The sequence below is a fragment of the Haematobia irritans genome, chromosome 4 (assembly GCF_050003625.1).
Source record: "Haematobia irritans isolate KBUSLIRL chromosome 4, ASM5000362v1, whole genome shotgun sequence".
NCBI lineage: Eukaryota > Metazoa > Arthropoda > Insecta > Diptera > Muscidae > Haematobia > Haematobia irritans.
The window spans coordinates 44706611-44727085 of record NC_134400.1 but is presented as its reverse complement, the minus strand read 5'-3'; the positions used below and the strand labels follow the sequence as shown (position 1 = coordinate 44727085).

At 34.5% G+C, this 20475-nt stretch overlaps 3 protein-coding genes across 5 annotated transcripts in view; 2 read left to right on the top strand and 1 right to left on the bottom strand.

The window, feature by feature from the left end:
• The first annotated feature begins 7606 nt into the window (after positions 1 to 7606).
• Positions 7607 to 8250, top strand: LOC142236584 (vacuolar ATPase assembly integral membrane protein VMA21 homolog). Its single transcript, XM_075307809.1, has 2 exons — positions 7607 to 7785; positions 7841 to 8250. Exons 1-2 carry the CDS (start codon positions 7705 to 7707, stop codon positions 8081 to 8083), a joined length of 324 nt encoding a protein of 107 aa, XP_075163924.1. The 5' UTR covers positions 7607 to 7704; the 3' UTR covers positions 8084 to 8250.
• Positions 8251 to 8303: 53 nt separating this feature from the next.
• isoQC (iso Glutaminyl cyclase) lies at positions 8304 to 11558 on the top strand. Of its 3 annotated transcripts, XM_075307808.1 has the most exons (3): positions 9395 to 9530; positions 9593 to 9850; positions 9917 to 11558. In XM_075307808.1, exons 2-3 carry the CDS (start codon positions 9761 to 9763, stop codon positions 10865 to 10867), a joined length of 1041 nt encoding a protein of 346 aa, XP_075163923.1. In that variant the 5' UTR covers positions 9395 to 9530; positions 9593 to 9760; the 3' UTR covers positions 10868 to 11558. The 3 variants fall into 3 exon arrangements, with proteins under 3 accessions (XP_075163921.1, XP_075163923.1, XP_075163922.1); XM_075307806.1 differs by lacking the exons at positions 9395 to 9530; positions 9593 to 9850 and adding an exon at positions 8304 to 8589; XM_075307807.1 differs by having other exon boundaries at positions 9447 to 9850.
• A 2118-nt stretch (positions 11559 to 13676) lies between these two features.
• Positions 13677 to 20475, bottom strand: part of ZnT77C (Zinc transporter 77C) — a 76820-nt gene continuing 70021 nt past the window's right edge. The window contains exons 3-4 of the mRNA XM_075307799.1: positions 17842 to 18604; positions 13677 to 15530 (exon numbers count right to left, since the gene is read on the bottom strand). Coding sequence (XP_075163914.1) covers positions 14689 to 15530; positions 17842 to 18604 — 1605 coding nt within the window. The 3' untranslated portion in view covers positions 13677 to 14688. The remainder of the gene's footprint in view (positions 15531 to 17841; positions 18605 to 20475) is intronic.

The window sequence follows — 20475 nt, the reverse complement described above, 5'->3', positions numbered from 1 at the left end:
GGCAGGTTGTACAAGGCAGTATAGAGGATTTTGAAGGAGATTTTGTTGAAATCCTCCACGAGCCAGCTGATATTTGCCTATTGCAAATCTACTGATATCTAGGAGGATTTCGGCCAAAATCCTCGTTTACGGTTTCGTGTCTAGTGCGACAAGGTATAAATTGGAAATTTTTCCGTGAAATTTTTTTTGTCTGTGTAGGTTGTTGAATTGGATTCGTTATAATATTCCTAATAGCCCATTCGAAAGTCGACTTTGAATCCCTTTTTATAAGGCAAATGATAGTTGAAATCTAGTTAAAGTGGATTCTGGAAGTATAATATGAATGAGGTATAATAAAGCATTTGTTTAAAACATAATATGGCAGTGTCATTAATGTAAAACACAATTATTATGAAATATTTGTGAAGAATAATCGTTAACGGAAAAATTTTCAGAATTACCGTTACATTACATATTCATTTTGAGTTTTTTAAGTAAATGCTCAGTTATGAATAATGAATAATTATACCTAATGATACCATCATTTATTATATTTATTAAGCCATTGATGCGCTTTACAGACTATCAGTTATTCCGGACGTAATGTCTGTGTTTGTAAAGAATCTTACAGTGTGTCGGATCGATGTGACTTGTCGGCGATGAATAAATAATCGGTAAATGTGTTATCGATCCCATAAACATGCAGCAGTATCGATTATGCCTTCGGACTTAACTTATAATGTGCACGATATATGGGATATGTTCAACACGAGCACTGTCGTCCGGAATAACTGATAGTCTGTAAAGCGCATAACAGCTAACTGCATTACATTTTGACAATAAGAATTCAAATATTACCTATTGTCTTTATAAGTTAGTCATTATAACTCACCGCAATGTAATGCAATGTGTAATGACCGTTTTATTCCTAGTAGTGCAAATCGTAATGAGAAGTGGTTACCTAGTTTTTGCTGGGAAGGTGGGTACTATCAAAGCCAATACACTTTACAAGATGGGAAATTGGCTTGCGTCATGCCCAATGTAGCATTAACGGCGCTAGATCCGTACATGTTTTTATTTTTATTTGCATTTTTTAATGAAAAACTTAATTTTTTAATCGAACAATGTTAAATTTTGAGCAATAAAAAAATTTATATTTTCCCGCTTTTTCCAAGATGTTTCCAACCCTTAATTGCCTTTTATTTGCATTTTAATGTGTCAAACCAAACGTGTAAACGGCAAGTAGGGACCTAGCGCCGTCAATTGTTTGATGTTCTCAACAGCCAATTTCCCATCTTCTTCTATTCTATTGTCTTTGGGTACTATGTTCGATAATTTATTCCTAAATTTGTCGGCTTTGCTTGAAATAAATTGCATCTCCTTTTGTTTTGTAGCAAATATTTTTTCCCATACAATAAACACCAGAAAACCCAAGATAACACATATTAAAATATCAAATTTAGAACGATAGGTTAACGTGGCAGCCCGATCTATTTTAGGCTCATTAAGATTATTCCGTCTATTGTGGTAAATTTTACAATGATTTTCATCGTGATGTTGGTGATAAAATCTTGAGCCTAATGTTTTTTGTACATTGTAGCATTCACCGAGTCTGAAGGATTTATTTAAAATCAAATAATGTCAACATGTTCTCAATGGACCTTAGTAAGTAGCACTTGAAGTAGCGTTTTTCGTTGTTCTTGCTATTTCTAAAATCATTAAAATGTGGGTTCCTAACGCACAAGAAAAATTATCATTCTTGTGTTTAATGAAAACCATTTCAAATGGAAAATAATTAGTTATTGCGAAAATTCCGATAGTATCGAATTTGCATATGACAATATGTTATAAATTTATTTTCTCAAATCCTTACAAATCTGGAGCTGCTAAACATGTAATGGTAAACATTTCCAGTAAATCTCTCGGAAAAACGATGGCGTTTGGGATAGAAATGGAGACGATGCCTTAGAGTGTATATGTTCATATGTCTATTCAAACTTCGAACTGTATGGACGTGTGTTTCATATATCGAATTTACATCCAGTTTCTCATATCCGAAACGAATGCTTTCGTTCGACTAGAATGCCCAAAACAGCTGAATTTATAAAGGAAAATCAGCTGTTTTTGGCATTTCAGTCGAACGATAGCGTTCGTTTCGGACATGAGAAATTGGATGTAAATAAACTTTCCGTAATAAGTACTTTTAGACTAAGCCACCATGCAGCGAAATTCAATGAAAATGAGAACGCGATGTCTGGTGTGTACTCAAAGGTGCTAGAAAAGTTGTAGGACGATTTAAGTTAATCGCATTTGCAGACCAGAAGTCTATGGATTGCTTTAAAGTTGCTTTGTTATTGGAACAGATAGTTTGGTTCAACAGAAGAAAATAATTGGGTGGGTTCAACGGTTAAAACTATAAATGCCTATATGTAATAGGTACTTTTAGTTAATGTGGTATCACAAAGGATTGAATAGTCTAAATGAGCCTTAAACATTTTTTTTCAATAAATATTGTTTGAATGGCGTTCATTAATTTTAATGAAATATATTTCGTAGAAACATCGAACACAAAATCTTAATAAATATGTACACATTTTAGTATGTAAATATAACCGTAGCGATAGGCGAACACTTGTTTACGTGTATTTCTTATGGGAAGCCCAAAATTCAAGACGGATTACCTTATGAACCGGTCCGCACATTCTTTGTCAGTCTCAAAAAAGGTTAAAATTCAATAAAAATCAATTTAGTATCACAGCTTTGGGAGTTAGAGTACATTAGTAAAACTAACTAAAATTAGTTAAACATAAAGAAATCATCACAATTTGACTGTATATTGAGAAATAAAATTATTAACCAATGGAGTTTTGATTCCATATAAAAATTTAATGCTAGTAATCGTTAAAAAATTAAAATAGCTCAATGCGGTTAAAATTTATGGAATAAAAAACTTAAGTTATATGACTTGTGAAAATTAAACAAAAAACTACTTAAATTTTTTTGATTTAAAAAATTTATTAATAAAGGAGGCAAAAACTCTTTATTACATAAACGATTTACAATTTAACGGTCATCTGTCCAAAAACGTCCTCCGAAACTTTATTTGTTATGTACTCTTTTTTTACTTCCTTTTCTTTTAACCATTTGCCGTTTTTACGTCGAAGTCAAATGGTCCAAAATTGCAATTCTATAGTGGTGGCACTCATCATCGTGATATACATGAGGTATTTTCAGCTGTAAGCAATTCATCGTCAAAAACTTTGATGAAAATTTTAAAGTGGCTTTGGATGACTTGGAAGAATTTGTCGTCTGCATAATTCTTGAATGACAGAAATACCTCTGTCATTTCTGTGAGCTGACCAATCTTTGTTATGTTGCCACCATATTTGTCCCAGGAAATTCTTTTTATCCACTTCTTTTGGATAGCATATCCATCGAAATATCTCTCTGCTGCCGCTTGAAGATTGTGGTTTCATCCATTGGATTTGATTCTTTTTCCTCATCGTAATCACCATTTTTGCGATTGTCTTATTTCTGGTCTGTTTTAATATTAGAAAGAAAGTTTTACGTCACCATCGTCCTCGCAATTAGTGAACATGGTTTTTGCAAGAGTCATTGAAGCAATGTTGGGCTCCAATATGCAGAATTCCCTTACTGAGGGATTGTTATTATTTCCTCCCGTTCCCGAAACACTCCAGAATTATTTTCCAACGCATCCAGGTTGAATCGTCCTTGACGTATGAACAGCAAATTCTCATCTTCCTCGAACATTTCATCCACCATCAGCTAAAATATCTTTATAAAAAGGGATCAATATGGCAAGCTTCTATTTAGCGGTGCATTAAGTTTATGCAAATATTTATCGCATTCCATTTATTTCTCTTTCATTCCATTATTTATTGAACTTTTGTTGGGGTTCTGATGGCCAAGTAGCTTTCCACTGAAATGAAAGCGTCCCCAGACGCTTTTCCATGGGGAGTAACGATGTTGGTCGCAAGCAAGTAAATCTTCCGGCCCTCGTGCTGAAATACATGATCATTCTCCCCATTTGCTAACAATTTAAAAAGTTCGACTTTTGCTCCTGCTTCGTCGCATATTAAGCAACGCAATGTAAATCCACATTCGTTCTGCAAACAGTATATAACCTCCAACAAAATATCTCACAGCTGCAGTCCGAAAAACAGAGTGAAAATACAAAATTTTCACGCCTTGAAACATCCTTTGATCATGAAGACCATTGCTTTCGATGCGAGATTTGTTGTTCTATTTCCACGTCCATCATCTTCTAGGCCATCGAACATATCATACATAACATTATATTCGAGTTCGTGGCGGAGGCTCATTTCGTCGAATAGAAGCATTATAATCTTGTCACGTGGCTCCATTTTTGCGACCAATTGCTTTAGCTTTAGCCCTTCAACAATTACTTTGTTGATGTCATATTTTAGTCCTTTCACTGGCTTCCAGAGTTGGATGGTACTTTTGCTGGGTTGATAAAAACCTTGTATGTCTCGAAGGTATATCACAGATTTGGGAGAGAAATGGTACAAATTCATTATTATTCCTTCTCCTCAGCAGCATACTGCTTGCGGTTCTTGCTGCAAACTGCAGTGCTGAAGGCTCGAGGCATCAATAACATTATTATATATGTTATCAAAATTCCGTTTGAGTTGCTCAATTTTTGTTCTCAGCGCCTTATTTACTTTTCTCAAAGCCTCATTTTCCTTGCTTATTTTCTCTATGTTTCTGTGGCATACCAAGTTTTTGAGGTTCAGATATTTTGGTATTTGGTCCGAATACCGCCTTGGGTCGTTGATAAACACAGCTTCGTTAAAAGTCGATGACGTTTTATCTCAATTTCCAATTGTAGCTCGGTACCAATTCCAATGGGCGTTTTCGTTACAACCCTGCCAGCATTTCAAAGTTCGATTTCATCCTCATCGCTACCACAGACTCGTAAGTGACACTGCAACAATCGCCAACTGTGATGGGGGAAGCGTATCAAAAAGTATGAAATGTACATGAAAGTATTTTGCCACCACTATTGTTACAAAAGCCATTTTATATTTCGTGAAACACCAACTAGCTTCTTATAATTTATTTAAATAAAAACGATAATGAAGTGCTGAAAACATAGTTATTTCGCTTAAAATTATGAAAGGTATATTGGTGAACAATTTTTGACTTTGCAAATGGAATAAAGTGATAGTTTTTCAAACATTTTTCCAGACACGCTGCCTCCATCGAGAATAAAAGCACTGGCTGATAGACTCGACATCATTATTTTATTAATGCAAAAATTATGTTAAATTTGATAGTCGTATAAATGTTATATTTATAAGGATTTATAAATGTTTTATCAAATTAATAAACATCTAAAAAATCGTGTTTACTTGACCACAATGATTCTTTTACAAGTACCTTAAAATTAACTTTTTGTGATAGTTTGAAGGGGCTCTTATTGGCGTCGTTCTAAATCTATTAAAAATTAAAAAAGGCACCTAATAATTGCACTCATGCGATACTTTTTTGTAGTAACTTGGCGTGGTACAACTTCTCAATTGTGTCGGCGCTTTTCCGACGAATTTTGGATGTCGTATATGATTGTTTTCGACGTGGTGGAGATTCTCAGAAGCGCCGTCAAATTCAAAAAATGTTGGCAGGGAATCCTCGTGGCGTATTCCTTTGGATTTTAAAGGTCATACCACAGGCTCCTACAATTTCTTCCATGGTTTTCTTTATCCAAGTACATTCACAAATTAACCGGATTGTTGTCGATGATTTCGATCAAAGGATTAAAATTTACATTTTGGTTTACAAGATCGACTAAAATACTTTCGACTCTTTCTAATATTTTATAAAAAATAAAATATCATACAACTTTTATTTCGGTTTCAATTTTCATGACAAACATCAATATAAAGTTCACGGTAAACACAATTTAAGGAAAATGTATTCATTTTATAAACTTATGAACAGACACTCCTCCCATTTTGGGTAACTTATGAACAGACACTCCTCCCATCGATAACACATCGATATTTTTGTCATCGCTGACAATTCGTAGCATATGGCCATATTGTAAGATTCTTTTTAAACACAAATCTTTCGTCCGAATAAACTTATAGTCCGAACGGCTCATAAGAAAATCATTGCCATATACATATTGCTCCCATAATATTTGCATTGCAAACCTGTGTTATGCGTCTTACAGACTATATATTTTTCCGGACGGAATGTCTGTGTTTGTAAAGAATCTTACAGTGTGTCCAATCGATACAACAATTCGTTGATGACTAAATAATCGGTAGATGTGTTATCGATCCCATGAACATGCAGCAGTATCGATTATGCTTTCGGACTTAACTTATAATGTGGCCAATATATGGGATATGTTCGACACGACCACTGTCGTCTGGATAGACTTATAGTCTGCAAGGCGCATTATGCGTCCTACAGACTATAAGTTTTTCCGGACGTCTGTGTTTGTAAAGAATCTTACAATAGGGCTGTTTTCTTTTAGCACTGGATACCCTAAGCCGTGAAGGACTAAAAGAAAACAGAGTACTCGCTTATCCAGAACATCTCCAAAAATATGCAACACTGTCATCAGCTGTTTAAAAACAATCACAGAAAAGAAGTTAAATCTTGCATTTTTAATATATGAAATGCTCCAATTTGTAATAAATATTTACTGCTGCGATTATTTATGACACTGTACCACTTTGAATTACATGTTTTTTGATAAATTAGTCACAATAAGTTGCTATTGTGAATCACTTTATCAAAATACAATCCGGCAACATCGGCGCGACTTGCACTGATGAGTTGTTCTGGATAGAACACCAGTGCAACGATGTTCTGGATAGCCCATACAAATGTTGCATCCAGTGCTAAAAGAAAACAGCCCTAATGCGCTTTACAGACTATCAGTTATTCCGGACGACAGTGCTCGTGTCGAACATATCCCATATATTGTGCACATTATAAGTTAAGTCCGAAGGCATAATCGATACTGCTGCATGTTTATGGGAACGATAACACATTTACCGATTATTTAGTCATCGCCGACAAGTCGTATCGATCCGGCACACTGCAAGATTCTTTACAAACACCGACATTCCGTCCGGAATAACTGATAGTCTGTAAAGCGCATAATGTGTCCAATCGATACGACTTGTCGGCGATGACTAAATAATCGGTAAATGTGTTATCGATCCCATAAACATGGAGCGATATCGATTATGTCTTTGGTGGGATATGTTCGACACGTCACTGTCGTCCGGATAAACTTATAATCTACACGGCGCATTATTGACATGTAAACGTAATTTCCGCTAGAGGCGCATACCGGGTTTAAGAGCTGTATATACGTCTGCGGGAATTCCGTCTATATGCCGATAATACAGTTTGTCAAGATCTTCAAAAATGGGTAAAATGTGAACAATAGATCATATATAGCAATGCTTATCGACAGCTGAAATTTCGCAAGGAGTACATACCGGGGCATACCCAACCGAAAATTTGATGAGGTGAGCTGCTGCGCAATGCCACCTTATTATTTTACCATGGTTGCATCGTCTAATGTTTTTAGAAATTCTGTCAACCTGATATGTCAAAAATCATGTGATACCGGAATCTGGTGCTGTCATGCTTTGACAACACAACATATTTGAAGGAAGGCCAAGTACAATTTAGTTTCTCTTAAAATAAATAAATCAAAAGATGGCAAATAAAAATAAACTTAATACTACCGGCAGCGATAGTACGCAAAAACAACAGAAGCTGAAGAAACAAAAATCCGATGTAAGGCTCTATTGAAAACACTCAGTCACACAATATTATTGTTGTTCTCTTTTAGGACGCCAAAGATTACAGTTCTTTCAAAGTTGTTCTGTTTTACTGCTCCCTGATCGTGTTCCTGCCTGTAGTCACCTTCTTCGGCCTCAAAGCGATTATCTTAGACCGATTTTTCAATTTAAGTGACCTAAGCAGCAATATATACTCGGCGGTAGGAGCAGTTTTAGCACTTCATCTGGCTTTAGGTTTGTACATATATAGGGCATACTTTGGTGGTTCTTCTAAAGGTGAAAAATCAGATTAAGCCCCAAATGATAAAAAAGACAAGTTGACTGTTTTAAGTATTTTGTATCTATAAAATCCCCATGTTGCATTTCCAAAAATATGTAAGATGTATCTTTTTTTTAACATAGATTTTTATTATTATGGTTTACGTTAATAAATAATGCACTCTGTGTTTTGTAAAATGAAGTGATACACTATCAAAGCAATGTTTAGAAACAATTCAATGTAAAACTAGCCAACATGTTGTAACATTGAAATGTTTACAGTGTCAACTTGCGTAATCCTAATTATTTATTTGTCATCCAACAAAATCATTAGTAAACATTCAACTTCGTGGTAGAATAATGTTGATTTTAATTTCCGTTTAAAATGCGTTTAATTCACAATTTACGGCAAAATTCAAAGCTCTATGGAAATCTCTTGGATCAAGTTAGAGTTAATGGTCGAAGTTTTATACAGAATCTTTTGCCGGCCAAAAAGAAATTAATTTATAATTTGGGAACTGCATTGGAAGTGGATGATTTGGTACGTATTAAGTTATATGCCCAGGTACATGTGTGTAAATACGCATATATATTTTGTTTGCGTTGGTTGGGTAGTGCACTAGGGGTGGATTTGCTAGTTGTTTTTGGTTTTTCATATGATACCAAATGTTAGCTACATTTTATGCAGTTAGTACCAGTGTTGCCAGGTTTTTGTTGATGAGTTCTTATTCGGTTCAAGTCTGGCGACAACGTGTGCCCGAATTTCGTTTTAATGGCGGTAAAGGGAGAAATTGCAATTCCCGGTATGTAGCTCCATCTAAACTTATTGTTGCTTCGTTGTCGCAATGTGGTATAAAGCTTTTTGTTTTGCTCTACTCTCTTGGGAATTTGTGTTAAATTAGCAATTAATGATCAAGATTTGATATAAAATGTTATCGTCATCAGTACACACAAAAAAAAATTCACGAAAATTTTTCCAATTAAATTTTTAATTGAGTTTTAAAAAATATTCAATTAAAAATTTAATTGATTCAACAAATTTTTTAATTGAAACAAAAATCAATCACAAAAATAATAGTATCAATTAATTTTTTAATTGGATCAATTAACTTTTTAATTGACCTTCAATTATTTTTTTAATTGATACTATCATTTCTGTGATTGAAGACATTTCAATTAAAGATTAATTGGATCAATTAATTTCGTGATTGAATCAGAAATTTTGTTTTGTGTGTATAGAAACATTTTTGTATTCAAAATTACCTACTTCAAATTGATATTTGGCTGTTTTAGCGTTACCACCTTCTAAAGAGCTATTGTTTTCAATTAGGTTACTGGCAACACTGCCACTATGCATCTATGATATGATCAGCTGTTTGTATATTTACACTGCGTGTTGCAATTTATTAAAACTATTATCTGTTAGATTACAGGGCTTCTTAATAAGATAGTGTTGCGGCAAATTGTTATATTCAACAAATTGTGAGCTTTAGAATATTATTTCGTTTGGAATAAATAAATAATCGTGTCTGCGTTTCATGTAGGCAGGATAAAAAACGGAATAAACAAAATTGAAGAGTTTTTATTGTTAACGAAGATAACTATTAACAATGTTGATTCAACTGTGTTGACGTAAAAGGCAAAGACCACCTGTAGATATTTAAAACTCTAAACACAATCCATTTATACGAAGCATATACGTGGTAATAGAAATGGCTTCGCATGATTTATGGATTATAGCCTTGTATTTCTTAGTATGTGTCTCAGCAAGTGGAATAGACTATTTAGTAGGCCAAAAACAGGTTAGATTAATATTAATAATCTGGGGGCTTCAAACAAAATATTAATACTTATGTTTATATTTTCAGATACCTTACGAAGCAGCGGATTTGTCCCATAAACAATTTCATGAACTTGCCCAACTTTCAGATGTGAAACATTTAAAAGAAGCTGTAAAAGAAATCTTAGTTCCCCGTATTGTTGGCTCACCGGGCCATGCAAAGGTTCGAAATTACATAGTTACATCCTTGGAAGATTTAGGTTGGTCAGTGAATCTGGATAGTTTTCATGATTCTGTTCCAATTCTTGGCAATCTGCATTTTCATAACATTATTGCCAAACTAAATCCAAAAGCTGAACGTTATTTCACGATAGCTTGTCACTACGATTCGAAATATATGGAAGATATTGAATTTTTGGGTGCTGTGGATTCAGCTGTACCCTGTGCTATGATGTTAAATATGGCAAAAGTTTTGAGGAAGCAATTGAAAACGTACGAGAGTTCAGAATTAAGTTTAATGTTTATATTCTTTGACGGTGAGGAGGCTTTTAAAGAATGGACACCCACAGATTCTATATATGGAGCTAGGCATTTGGCTAAAAAATGGGAACTTGAAGGATTTCTACCAAAGATTGATATGTTAATGCTGCTAGACTTGCTTGGAGCGCCCGATCCGAAATTCTATAGCTTTTTCAGTACCACAGAACCATGGTACAGTAGAATATTAGACGTTGAAGATCGTTTATCCGATACTGGCATGATGGAACGTTATGCGAGTAGTGGTGTTTCGCGCCCTCAAGAACAAAATCGTTATTTCCAGCCAAATGCTTTAAGATCATCATTTATTGAAGATGATCATATGCCTTTCTTGAAGCGAAATGTTCCTATACTACATATAATACCGGTACCGTTTCCTACAGTTTGGCATACGAAGGACGATAATGAATCAATTATTGATTATAGTACAACGGAAAATTTGAGAAAAATTATAAGTTTATTTACCATGGAATATTTGGAGGGTATTGAACATAAATCATAAATAAGTACTAAAATACATGGGACAATAATAAGAGACAAGACAAATTAGCTCAATTTTAATATACACATTTGCCAGTTTATCTAAGAATATCAATGTTAAGGATGAAAATGAAAATAAGGAAATTCACATTTCGAATAGATTGGTTTGTAGAGCAACGTTATATATCTAAAGAATTAGTTAATTTGAAAAATGTTATATAGCATTAAAATTATTATTGTATAAAGAAATGTATTATGTACATTCTTAAAAAAGTCTAATGATTTGGCACATGAAACCATTATGCTATTACAATATATTCCCCAAGATACAGTTACGTATTTTTTAATGTACACATTTTCCATAACACTACCGTCTACAGATTTCTGTACTACCTTTTTTAATCTGGTACAGTCACATTGGGAAATATTTGATCAAAATTCCTGTACAACTCTTTCTGTGCAATATTCGTCATTTTATATATTTTTTATCAATAAAGGCTTGTTTTCAATTTTATTTAATAAATAAATAGTTGGGAAGAGAACTATTAATTTGGTCAAATATTTTCAAAGTCGAGTGAACCCCATAACACACACCATAAATTAAGTTCTTCTGATTGCCTCTTCGATATATAATTAAGTACTTACAAAAAATTTTGTGCAATTATTACTTAATAACAAATATAAATATACAATAAACTATATTTTAAAAACGATATTATTTAACCTGACTTCAGCATTTTTGCGTCCTGATTTTAATTAAAAATATTGTTGACTTTTTAGATGTGATAATCCTTATCTGCACGTTGTTGTTGTTGTTGTAACAGTTTATTGTGATCTCATCCATTTCATGTTATACGCTTGGTACATCAGCTTGTTGGCAGATCAAGGAACTCTGCGACTAAGGTGGGGTGTGTCCAGAGTGATCTGGTGGTAAGTCGGGTTGGTTTGGCTGGGCAAGAGAAAAGATGACGCGTGTCGTGTGGCCCTTGGTTGCAAATTGGACAAACGTCAGCTACGCTGCTATCAATCACCGATAAGTAGGAATTGAGGCGGCTGCACTTGCCTGATCTTAATTGGGCCAAAACTACCCTAGTCTGCCGTGGGAGGTCTCTTTCCTCCGGTGCTATGGGCGGTGGTCGGACTCCAAGAACAGGATTAACCTTGTAGCTTCTCACCGCTTCAGCTACAGTATCCTCATGAATCCTGTTCAAACCTGCCTGGTACGCTGCTTGATCTAGAGGCTCTTTTATAGCGCTGGATCTCGCGCTCTAGATTATGTATATCAACCCTTACGTTCCTGGGTGGTGGTTGTGTATCCATAAGATGGTGGTTTGGATGATTACTGCGATAACAACCCAGGAGATACTGCTTTGACAACGTGTAGTTGTGTCTTCGCACAGGGATGATCTTTGTCTCCACATAAAGGTGATCCAGGGGTGTGCTGCGGAGACACCCAGTCGCAGTTCTAAGAGCAGCGTTCTGGCAGGTTTGTATGTTATTTCTGCACGTTGATTTCGTTCCTGCTTCAAGCGATCATCATGAAAGCTGTTCTATCTTTATTTATTAATCTTATTCGAATATTATCAGAATATTTTTATATTTTTATTATTATCGGAATATAAATTAAAAGTTACCGTTAATTGATGGAAGGAAATGAATGTTGCTCAGTTTCGCCACTATTCTCTACTAGAGGCGCTGCCAATCCCACTTCCAAAACAAAAATAAAACTGATTAGCCATTAAAGTGGCATTATCACTTGATGGGAAATAGCCCAAAGTAACTTTTCATAGAGTTTATGTTCTTTAAAACGGAATATTAAAGAAAAGTAATCGTATAAAATTGTCGATTTTAGTTAGTGGCTAAACTCGAGCTTAATATCAACCTTTAGTTGAGAAATACCAAAAGACATTCTCATGTATGAAGCTTTAGCCAGTTCTATATATGTCGGCTCACAAACGAAATTAATGGCTATGCATTTCTATGCCTACAATATACATTTAGCGTAAATTTCGTTGGATTTCCACTGAAATTTCATTTTGATGCCATTGAATCCTAATATGATACTCTAGCAATGTTTTTGTGAAATACGAAAATACACTGATCAAAAGCTCTTCTTTTAACGGCACACATCAACGCTGATGTTTAACAAACAAACCAGTGAAATGTTCGTCAGAACGACGTTATCGATTGCCGTGTACTACAAAGAGTTGCGTATATAAAAGCAGGAAAAATGCGGAAATTTCCTTAATTTGGCTGAAAAAGTATATAAATATTTCCAAACATAACGCATGGTTTCCTTTTTATACAAATAAGCCGCTGTTCCTTTGAATGTATTTACATTAGTTTAACCGCATAGACACTTTTGCTTGTATTATGTTCCGTTTGGAGTTTAAAACCATTTAATTTTTGCGACTACTTTTTCTAAAATATTAAAAAAAAAAAAAAAACAAACAAACAAACATATTCCTGTTAAATCTTAGCAAAATGATGATTAAAAAGATCGTACACATCAACTGAGTAAAATTATCAGCATTAAAATAAATTATTTTGCCAGAGTATCCGCGAAAATTTCAATGTAAAAATCGAACAATGTAAAAATCGATGACCGCTAATAGTAGATTTTAACTTTTATTGTGATGACTAAAAGTGTAATATGTAGTTAATGTTTGCTTAAGAATTTTTTGAGACATCGTTAAGAATAATTTATTTGTGCAAGTAATTTTTTTTTTCGTTTAAGAACCTTTAACAAAAATTGTTACAACTGATGTATATTTCAGCTTTCATGAAATGATAAAGAATTTCAGCGTTTAGAGTAAAAGACAAAATAAAAATCTTTTTGTAATATTTATTTAAGAATAAAAAAAAAACAAATTATGTGTAAAATTTAAAACATTTACTTAAAATATATGGTTCGTTAATAGCACTTGTATGAATCTTACAAACTAGTCACAACTTTTTGTTTTCATAGATAATTTGGCCTTTTATGGTTTTGGAGTAAAGTGAATTTTGAAAAATACAATTTTCGTTCTATATGCACCTCTAAAGGCATTTTTCTAGCCATAATAAATATATTGCTATTTTTTCCAGCGAAGATTGCATGATCTCTTATTATTGACTGTTAAAATTTCGTTCGAAAGACATGGCAAAACTACATTAACCCTGGAAAGTCATCTTATTTTTTGTACACTAACGTCATCCTTCGTTATTTTGACTACGGCTTATTTCAAGACGCTATAATTTGCATCGTGAGCAAAAATGGGAACCAAAATTGAGTTTATTTCCTTATTCAATTTGTTTTTAATTAGTATAAGACAAAAATTCATAAAATAGTTGTATTGGTATAACTTAAATTTATCATTGCCGAATCCAACAAAATGCATTTTAAATCGAAAATTAAATTACGCATCGTCATTTTGACGAACGATGACTGTCCAGGGTTAAGGTCGTTGATATATTTGAAATTCGGATCGAAAAGAAGTTTGCTTCCGCAGTTCCTTTATGGCTGGAATGTACAGAGTCGATAATAACGCCACATCACTAAGGTTCTGACGAGAAAATTTCCGCGAATTCTGTATTTGAAAAATAGTATTGATATTCCGATAATGTCGGTAGGAAAAATATAACAAATACAATGCAAAGCCTTAAGAAATTCCAAGGATACACAAATGACATTTGAAGAAAAAATGTTTCTTCGAATCACTCTACTCCTACTTATAAAAATGTAAAATAGGTTTAATACTAAAAATCTGTTTGGAACAACTAGTGAAATCCCTGTTGTGCAGTTATAACTGCAATATGATATAAACCAAAACTACAAATTCCACTGAGTATTGTGTTTTTATATCAACATTTGGTTATTTGGCTAGTTTCGGTCTCATTATTCGCATTACAATTTGTAGGCGTTCTCATTTCACTGGTCTTGGATGGTGCGCTAACTACCGAACCCTCAGTCTTTGCGGTAATTGTATTTACTTTTTCCAAAGAGTTTTCAGTGTTTTCCACTTCATTTTGTACTTCTATTTCGGCTTTTACTTCTCTTACATTATCTATAGGAACTTGCACCTCTATGGTCGCTGATTGCGTTAACTTTTGTTCAGAATCAGGAATTGGTTCCACATTTGTTGAAGTTGTTGTTGTTGGAGGTATTTGGCTTTCGCATATCTTGTGTTTGCTCAATTTACCCTGTTTACTGTGACTGTGAGCTTTGTATTTATGGCTGTGACCGTGGGAATGACCATGTCCGTGACCATGGTGATGATGATGCTTTTTCAATTTTTTACCATTGGTCACTTCTCCGCCTGGACTAACACTAATCTCCCTTAAATCCGTAAGAGAATCTTTGCAGCATACTTTATCTGCACAATCTGGATTTTGGCATTGCATTAAGCATTCGGTTGATGTTGCCGTTCCATTGTCGATAGCCTGAAATTCTGGTTGTATAGTGACATGAGCTATACTATGATCTTGAAAATGTGAACGAACATCTTCGATTGTTTTCTCATATAATTTGGGACTCTTGAAGATTATGTGTATTGTAGCAATATAACTGTGAGAAGATAGTTGCCATATATGGAGATCGTGATAACTGACAATTTGGGGGAATTTTGTAACAAGGTTCCGTTCGAAATTGTTGATATCAATACTGCCTGGTATAGTCTGTAGGAGAATCATGCAGGCTTCTTTCACTAAAAGAAACATAAATAAAAAGAAAAAAAACAAGAATGATTAAATTTAATTGGTAAAAAGAGACATATTACACGATTTAAAGCCAAATGTCAATAATAAGGTTTAGCATGTTTATGACCTAAAGGCCGATATGCATCCCTAACGAAATGTTCGATTCCCATAAGATATATTGCTATATTTGCTAACGAAAATCCGTGAGGAATTGTTATCGATTGTTTAGATTTTGTTCTCGTAAGATATGTATGGTTAAACTGTGTTATTGGCATGCAACAAGAAATTACCCATAATAACATTCCATAACTTTATTATCTATTGAAAATATTTTTCTTTCGCAAGAAATACAATACAAAATTGTGCATTATTGGCCCTCGGCCTCTATAGCCGGGTATGCAGCTCTTGTTAAAATTCCTGTTGCATGTCGATATTACAGTTTTCCAATTTTTTTATGGAAGAAACAAAAAGCACCAATAAGAAAATTATTACATACAATTATCGCTATTATCGACATTTTGCTCCAATGTATAGCAAAAGTTGGTGTTGGCACTAAAACGAAATATCCGCTAGGGATGCATTACGGCCTTTAGCGATATGTAAATAATCGATAATATGGTCCTTACGGGTATTTTGTTTAGTTTTGAGTTTTGCCATTTGATTCGACAGGCACCTCTTGGTAATTTTCTCCCACCCATAAAATGGTATAGGCACGTTAGGAAGCTAATGAAAAAAGTGCACTATCGGCATAAAACAGGAATTGCATGCCGGTCTAAAAAATGCATTGTATGCAAATTTTGCAAAAATTCTGTTGCATGCCAATAACACAGTTTTACCGTGCATTTCTTATGGGAACCAATTGAAAGTAATCGATACCAAAGATTCACGGAATTTTGATTGCAAAAATATGTATGTATTTATGGGTAACGGAAATTTCGTTAGATGTGCATACCGGCCTTTAAGTCAGTATGCAGCTCTAGCGTTTGTGTGTCAATAACACAGTTTTGTCCAGTATTTTGAACGAGATCAAAATGTAAACAGCCGATAGATTGATTATCAGTCACAGACTGTTCGTTAATATTGGTATACATCTCTATCAAACATTTTCTGAAGTCATGAGAAATGCATTGATTTATTTTCTAAAGAAAATTCTGTGAGTGTTATTATCGATTGTTTACATTTTGCTTTCATAAGGTATACATGCCAGGTACTGTATTATCGGTCTAAAAAACGAGGAGCATACCAAAGACAATTGGTTTGAGGCATACAAAATGTTGAATTTACGGCACTAGATCGATACGTGTTGGTATTTTTTCGTTTTTGAAAACAAAGTATAATTTTGAGCAATAAGTTATGCGTCTTAGGGCCTTTTCGAAACCGAAACATTTTACTAGCATTGGTAAAAATTTGACGTAAATCGAGGTGTGTATAATTTCACTAGCAAAGGGGGCTAGTAAGAAATTTGACATTTGTTGAAAATTCTTGACATTTACGACATCACTAGGCTAGGCATGTTTTGATTATATCAAAACGAACAAAAAGTAATTTTATTTGTTAAAGATATGAGTACACCAAATTAGCAATTGTTTTTTACCATAGTAAATTGATATCTCACCATAGTAAAAAGTTTCGGTTTCGAACAGGCCCTTACATAAGTTTTTCCGGACGGAATGTCTGTGTTTGTAAAGAATCTTAAAATGTGTTCAATCGGTGCGACAATTCGTTGATGACTAAATAATCGGTAAATGTGCTATCGATCCCATAAACATGCAGCAGTATCGACAAAGCCTTCGGACTTAACTTATAATGTGCATAATGGGATATGTTCGACACGACCACTGTCGTCCGGATAAACTTATAGTCTGCAAGGCGCATTACAAATTGTATTCCCGCTTGTTCCAAGTTATTTGCTGTTCATTATTTTTAATTGTCGTAACAAACTACAATAAACTTCACAGCTGCTAATTTCATATTTTCTGCATGCTATTGACATTTTTGTTAGGAAGATTTTATCGACAGTTTTCATTTGTTCGTAACGTGCCTGCCATAAGGCCGGTACTATGTTCGGTTTTCGAGTGAAAATCACTTTATTCTCACGATTACTTTTTCTAAAACAATTAAAATTATAAATAAAAAAATATATTCCTGTTAAATCTTAATCAAATCTAGATGAAAAAGACAATACGTATCAATTGAGTTAAATTATCTGCTTTTAATATTTAATATTTTGATAAAGTAACCGCGGAAATTTTAACGCAAAAGTCGAACATTGTACTATAGAGAAAAGTAATCAATTGAAGATCTTCGCATAATACTTACTGTATGGATAACTCAGGGCCACAACAAGGACACAAGAAAATATCGATAAGACCGGATCGATAAATTTTGCAGTATGTTCCCTATCTTTGGCAAAATGAACAATCACAGCACACACAATCACAAAGATTGTACTGGAGACATCACGTAAAAACTCCGCAGGTCCCTCTCTTCTGGTATGATAATGAACTTTACCCAATTCAGCCTTTAAATCCTCCTTCAATTGGTGATCACTGCTAATGTGAGACTTGGACAAACCATTACTTTCCATCATTATATTAGACGACTCGACCACAACTTTGCCCATTGGATTGATGTGTAAAAAGTTACCCTGATGCAGGGTATAACCACCAATAAGAATATATGTGAAACCATTCAACAGTAAACCAACAACACCCAAGATCATGACATGTACTGGTAGATGCATGGAATCTTGATGGTCAATGTGGACTAGAGTCTGTAAAGCTTCCACCAGCAGGGAAAAGGAAAGCGATGCCAATGTAATGCATACAATCAACATGGTAAGAATTTCAATGCGAGCCCAACCAAAGGTGTTTCTTGTTTTCATTTCGCGCCTTTTTTGTTCTGTCAATCGAGCTTCATCTTCGGCCACATGAACGATGGTGGTTGTGATGGTGCCATCAATATATGCCAGTTTGCTGACGTTTTCCCTTGTAGGCTGTGCAGTAGTAGTAGGCCCATTATCTTTATTTAATTCCATTTCGGAATAGCGTTTTTCTTCATTGCTATTGTGCAATTCATTGTGCTGTAAGCAAAAAAAAAAAAAAACCAAAGAGAAAATTGAAAATTCAAGTTTGCTATTGAAATAAGTCAACTTAAAATATGTGGCAATATTATGTAAAACCAAAACAAAACAAAACACAGCTTGAAATGATAGGAGACAAATAATTTGTTTTCCCATACCGCTAATTTACGCTTAGTAGAGTAGCAGGCATACCATAAACTTGGCAATTTTCCACTTCAAAAAGGGGCTAAAGCTCGAAACAATATCGATGGGTTTTTATTAGTCGACTATATAAAGGGTGATTCTTTTGAGGTTAGGATTTTCATGCATTAGTATTTGACAGATCACGTGGGATTTCAGACATGGTGTCAAAGAGAAAGATGCTCAGTATGCTTTGACATTTCATCATGAATAGACTTACTAACGATCCACAACGTCGAATTTTCAGTGAATGGGCCCTAGAAAAGTTGGCAGAAAATCCGCTTTTTTATCGACAAATTTTGTTCAGCGATGAGGCTCATTTCTGGTTGAATGGCTACGTAAATAAGCAAAATTGCCGCATTTGGAGTGAAGAGCAACCAGAAGCCGTTCAAGAACTGCCCATGCATCCCGAAAAATGCACTGTTTGGTGTGGTTTGTACGCTGGTGGAATCATTGGACCGTATTTTTTCAAAGATGCTGTTGGACGCAACGTTACGGTGAATGGCGATCGCTATCGTTCGATGCTAACAAACTTTTTGTTGCCAAAAATGGAAGAACTGAACTTGGTTGACATGTGGTTTCAACAAGATGGCGCTACATGCCACACAGCTCGCGATTCTATGGCCAATTTGAGGGAAAACTTCGGAGAACAATTCATCTCAAGAAATGGACCGGTAAGTTGGCCACCAAGATCATGCGATTTGACGCCTTTAGACTATTTTTTGTGGGGCTACGTCAAGTCTAAAGTCTACAGAAATAAGCCAGCAACTATTCCAGCTTTGGAAGACAACATTTCCGAAGAAATTCGGGCTATTCCGGCCGAAATGCTCGAAAAAGTTGCCCAAAATTGGACTTTCCGAATGGACCACCTAAGACGCAGCCGCGGTCAACATTTAAATGAAATTATCTTCAAAAAGTAAATGTCATGGACCAATCTAACGTTTCAAATAAAGAACCGATGAGATTTTGCAAATTTTATGCGTTTTTTTAAAAAAAAAGTTATCAAGCTCTTAACAAATCACCCTTTAGTAGAGGCGGCACTAGTTCATTGTGCCGTTTGCATGTGTATGTTTCTCATAAAAATGCCTCCATATGTGAACTTAATTATATATATTTCACAAAAACCTGGAAGCATATGATGCGTATTAAAACCAAAGAGGGTTGTATATTGATCGAACACAAGAAATTCTCACCAAGCCTGTCATTGGTTTTACAATGGATTCGGTTTAAGGCTCGGTATACACCTCTAGCGGAAATTTCCGTTACCCATAAAAATGTATTGGTATATTTTCTAAAGAAAGTTCCGTGAGGCGTTATTATCGATTGTTTACATTTCGCCACCATAAAGCCCGGTATGCACCTTTAGCGGTAGTTTCCATACCAGCCTTAAGAAATCCATATCAAAACTGTGTTATTGGTAGACAAACGAATTTTCCACTACCAGCATTGGGGATTTTACCCAAATTTGGGATATTTTTTCGTGAATGGGGACAAAATTTTGGAGTTGGGTGTGGTATTTCAATAAATTTAAGGAAATACTAACGACTTGACTTTAAGCAGGGTATTAAAACTAAAGACACAATTTTGGAGTTGGAGTAAATAAAATAAAAATTAATATTAATATTAATAAAAAAAAAATCGAATTCTATCATAGATATAGCTTGGTTTTCGTTTGTGAATCAATTTATATA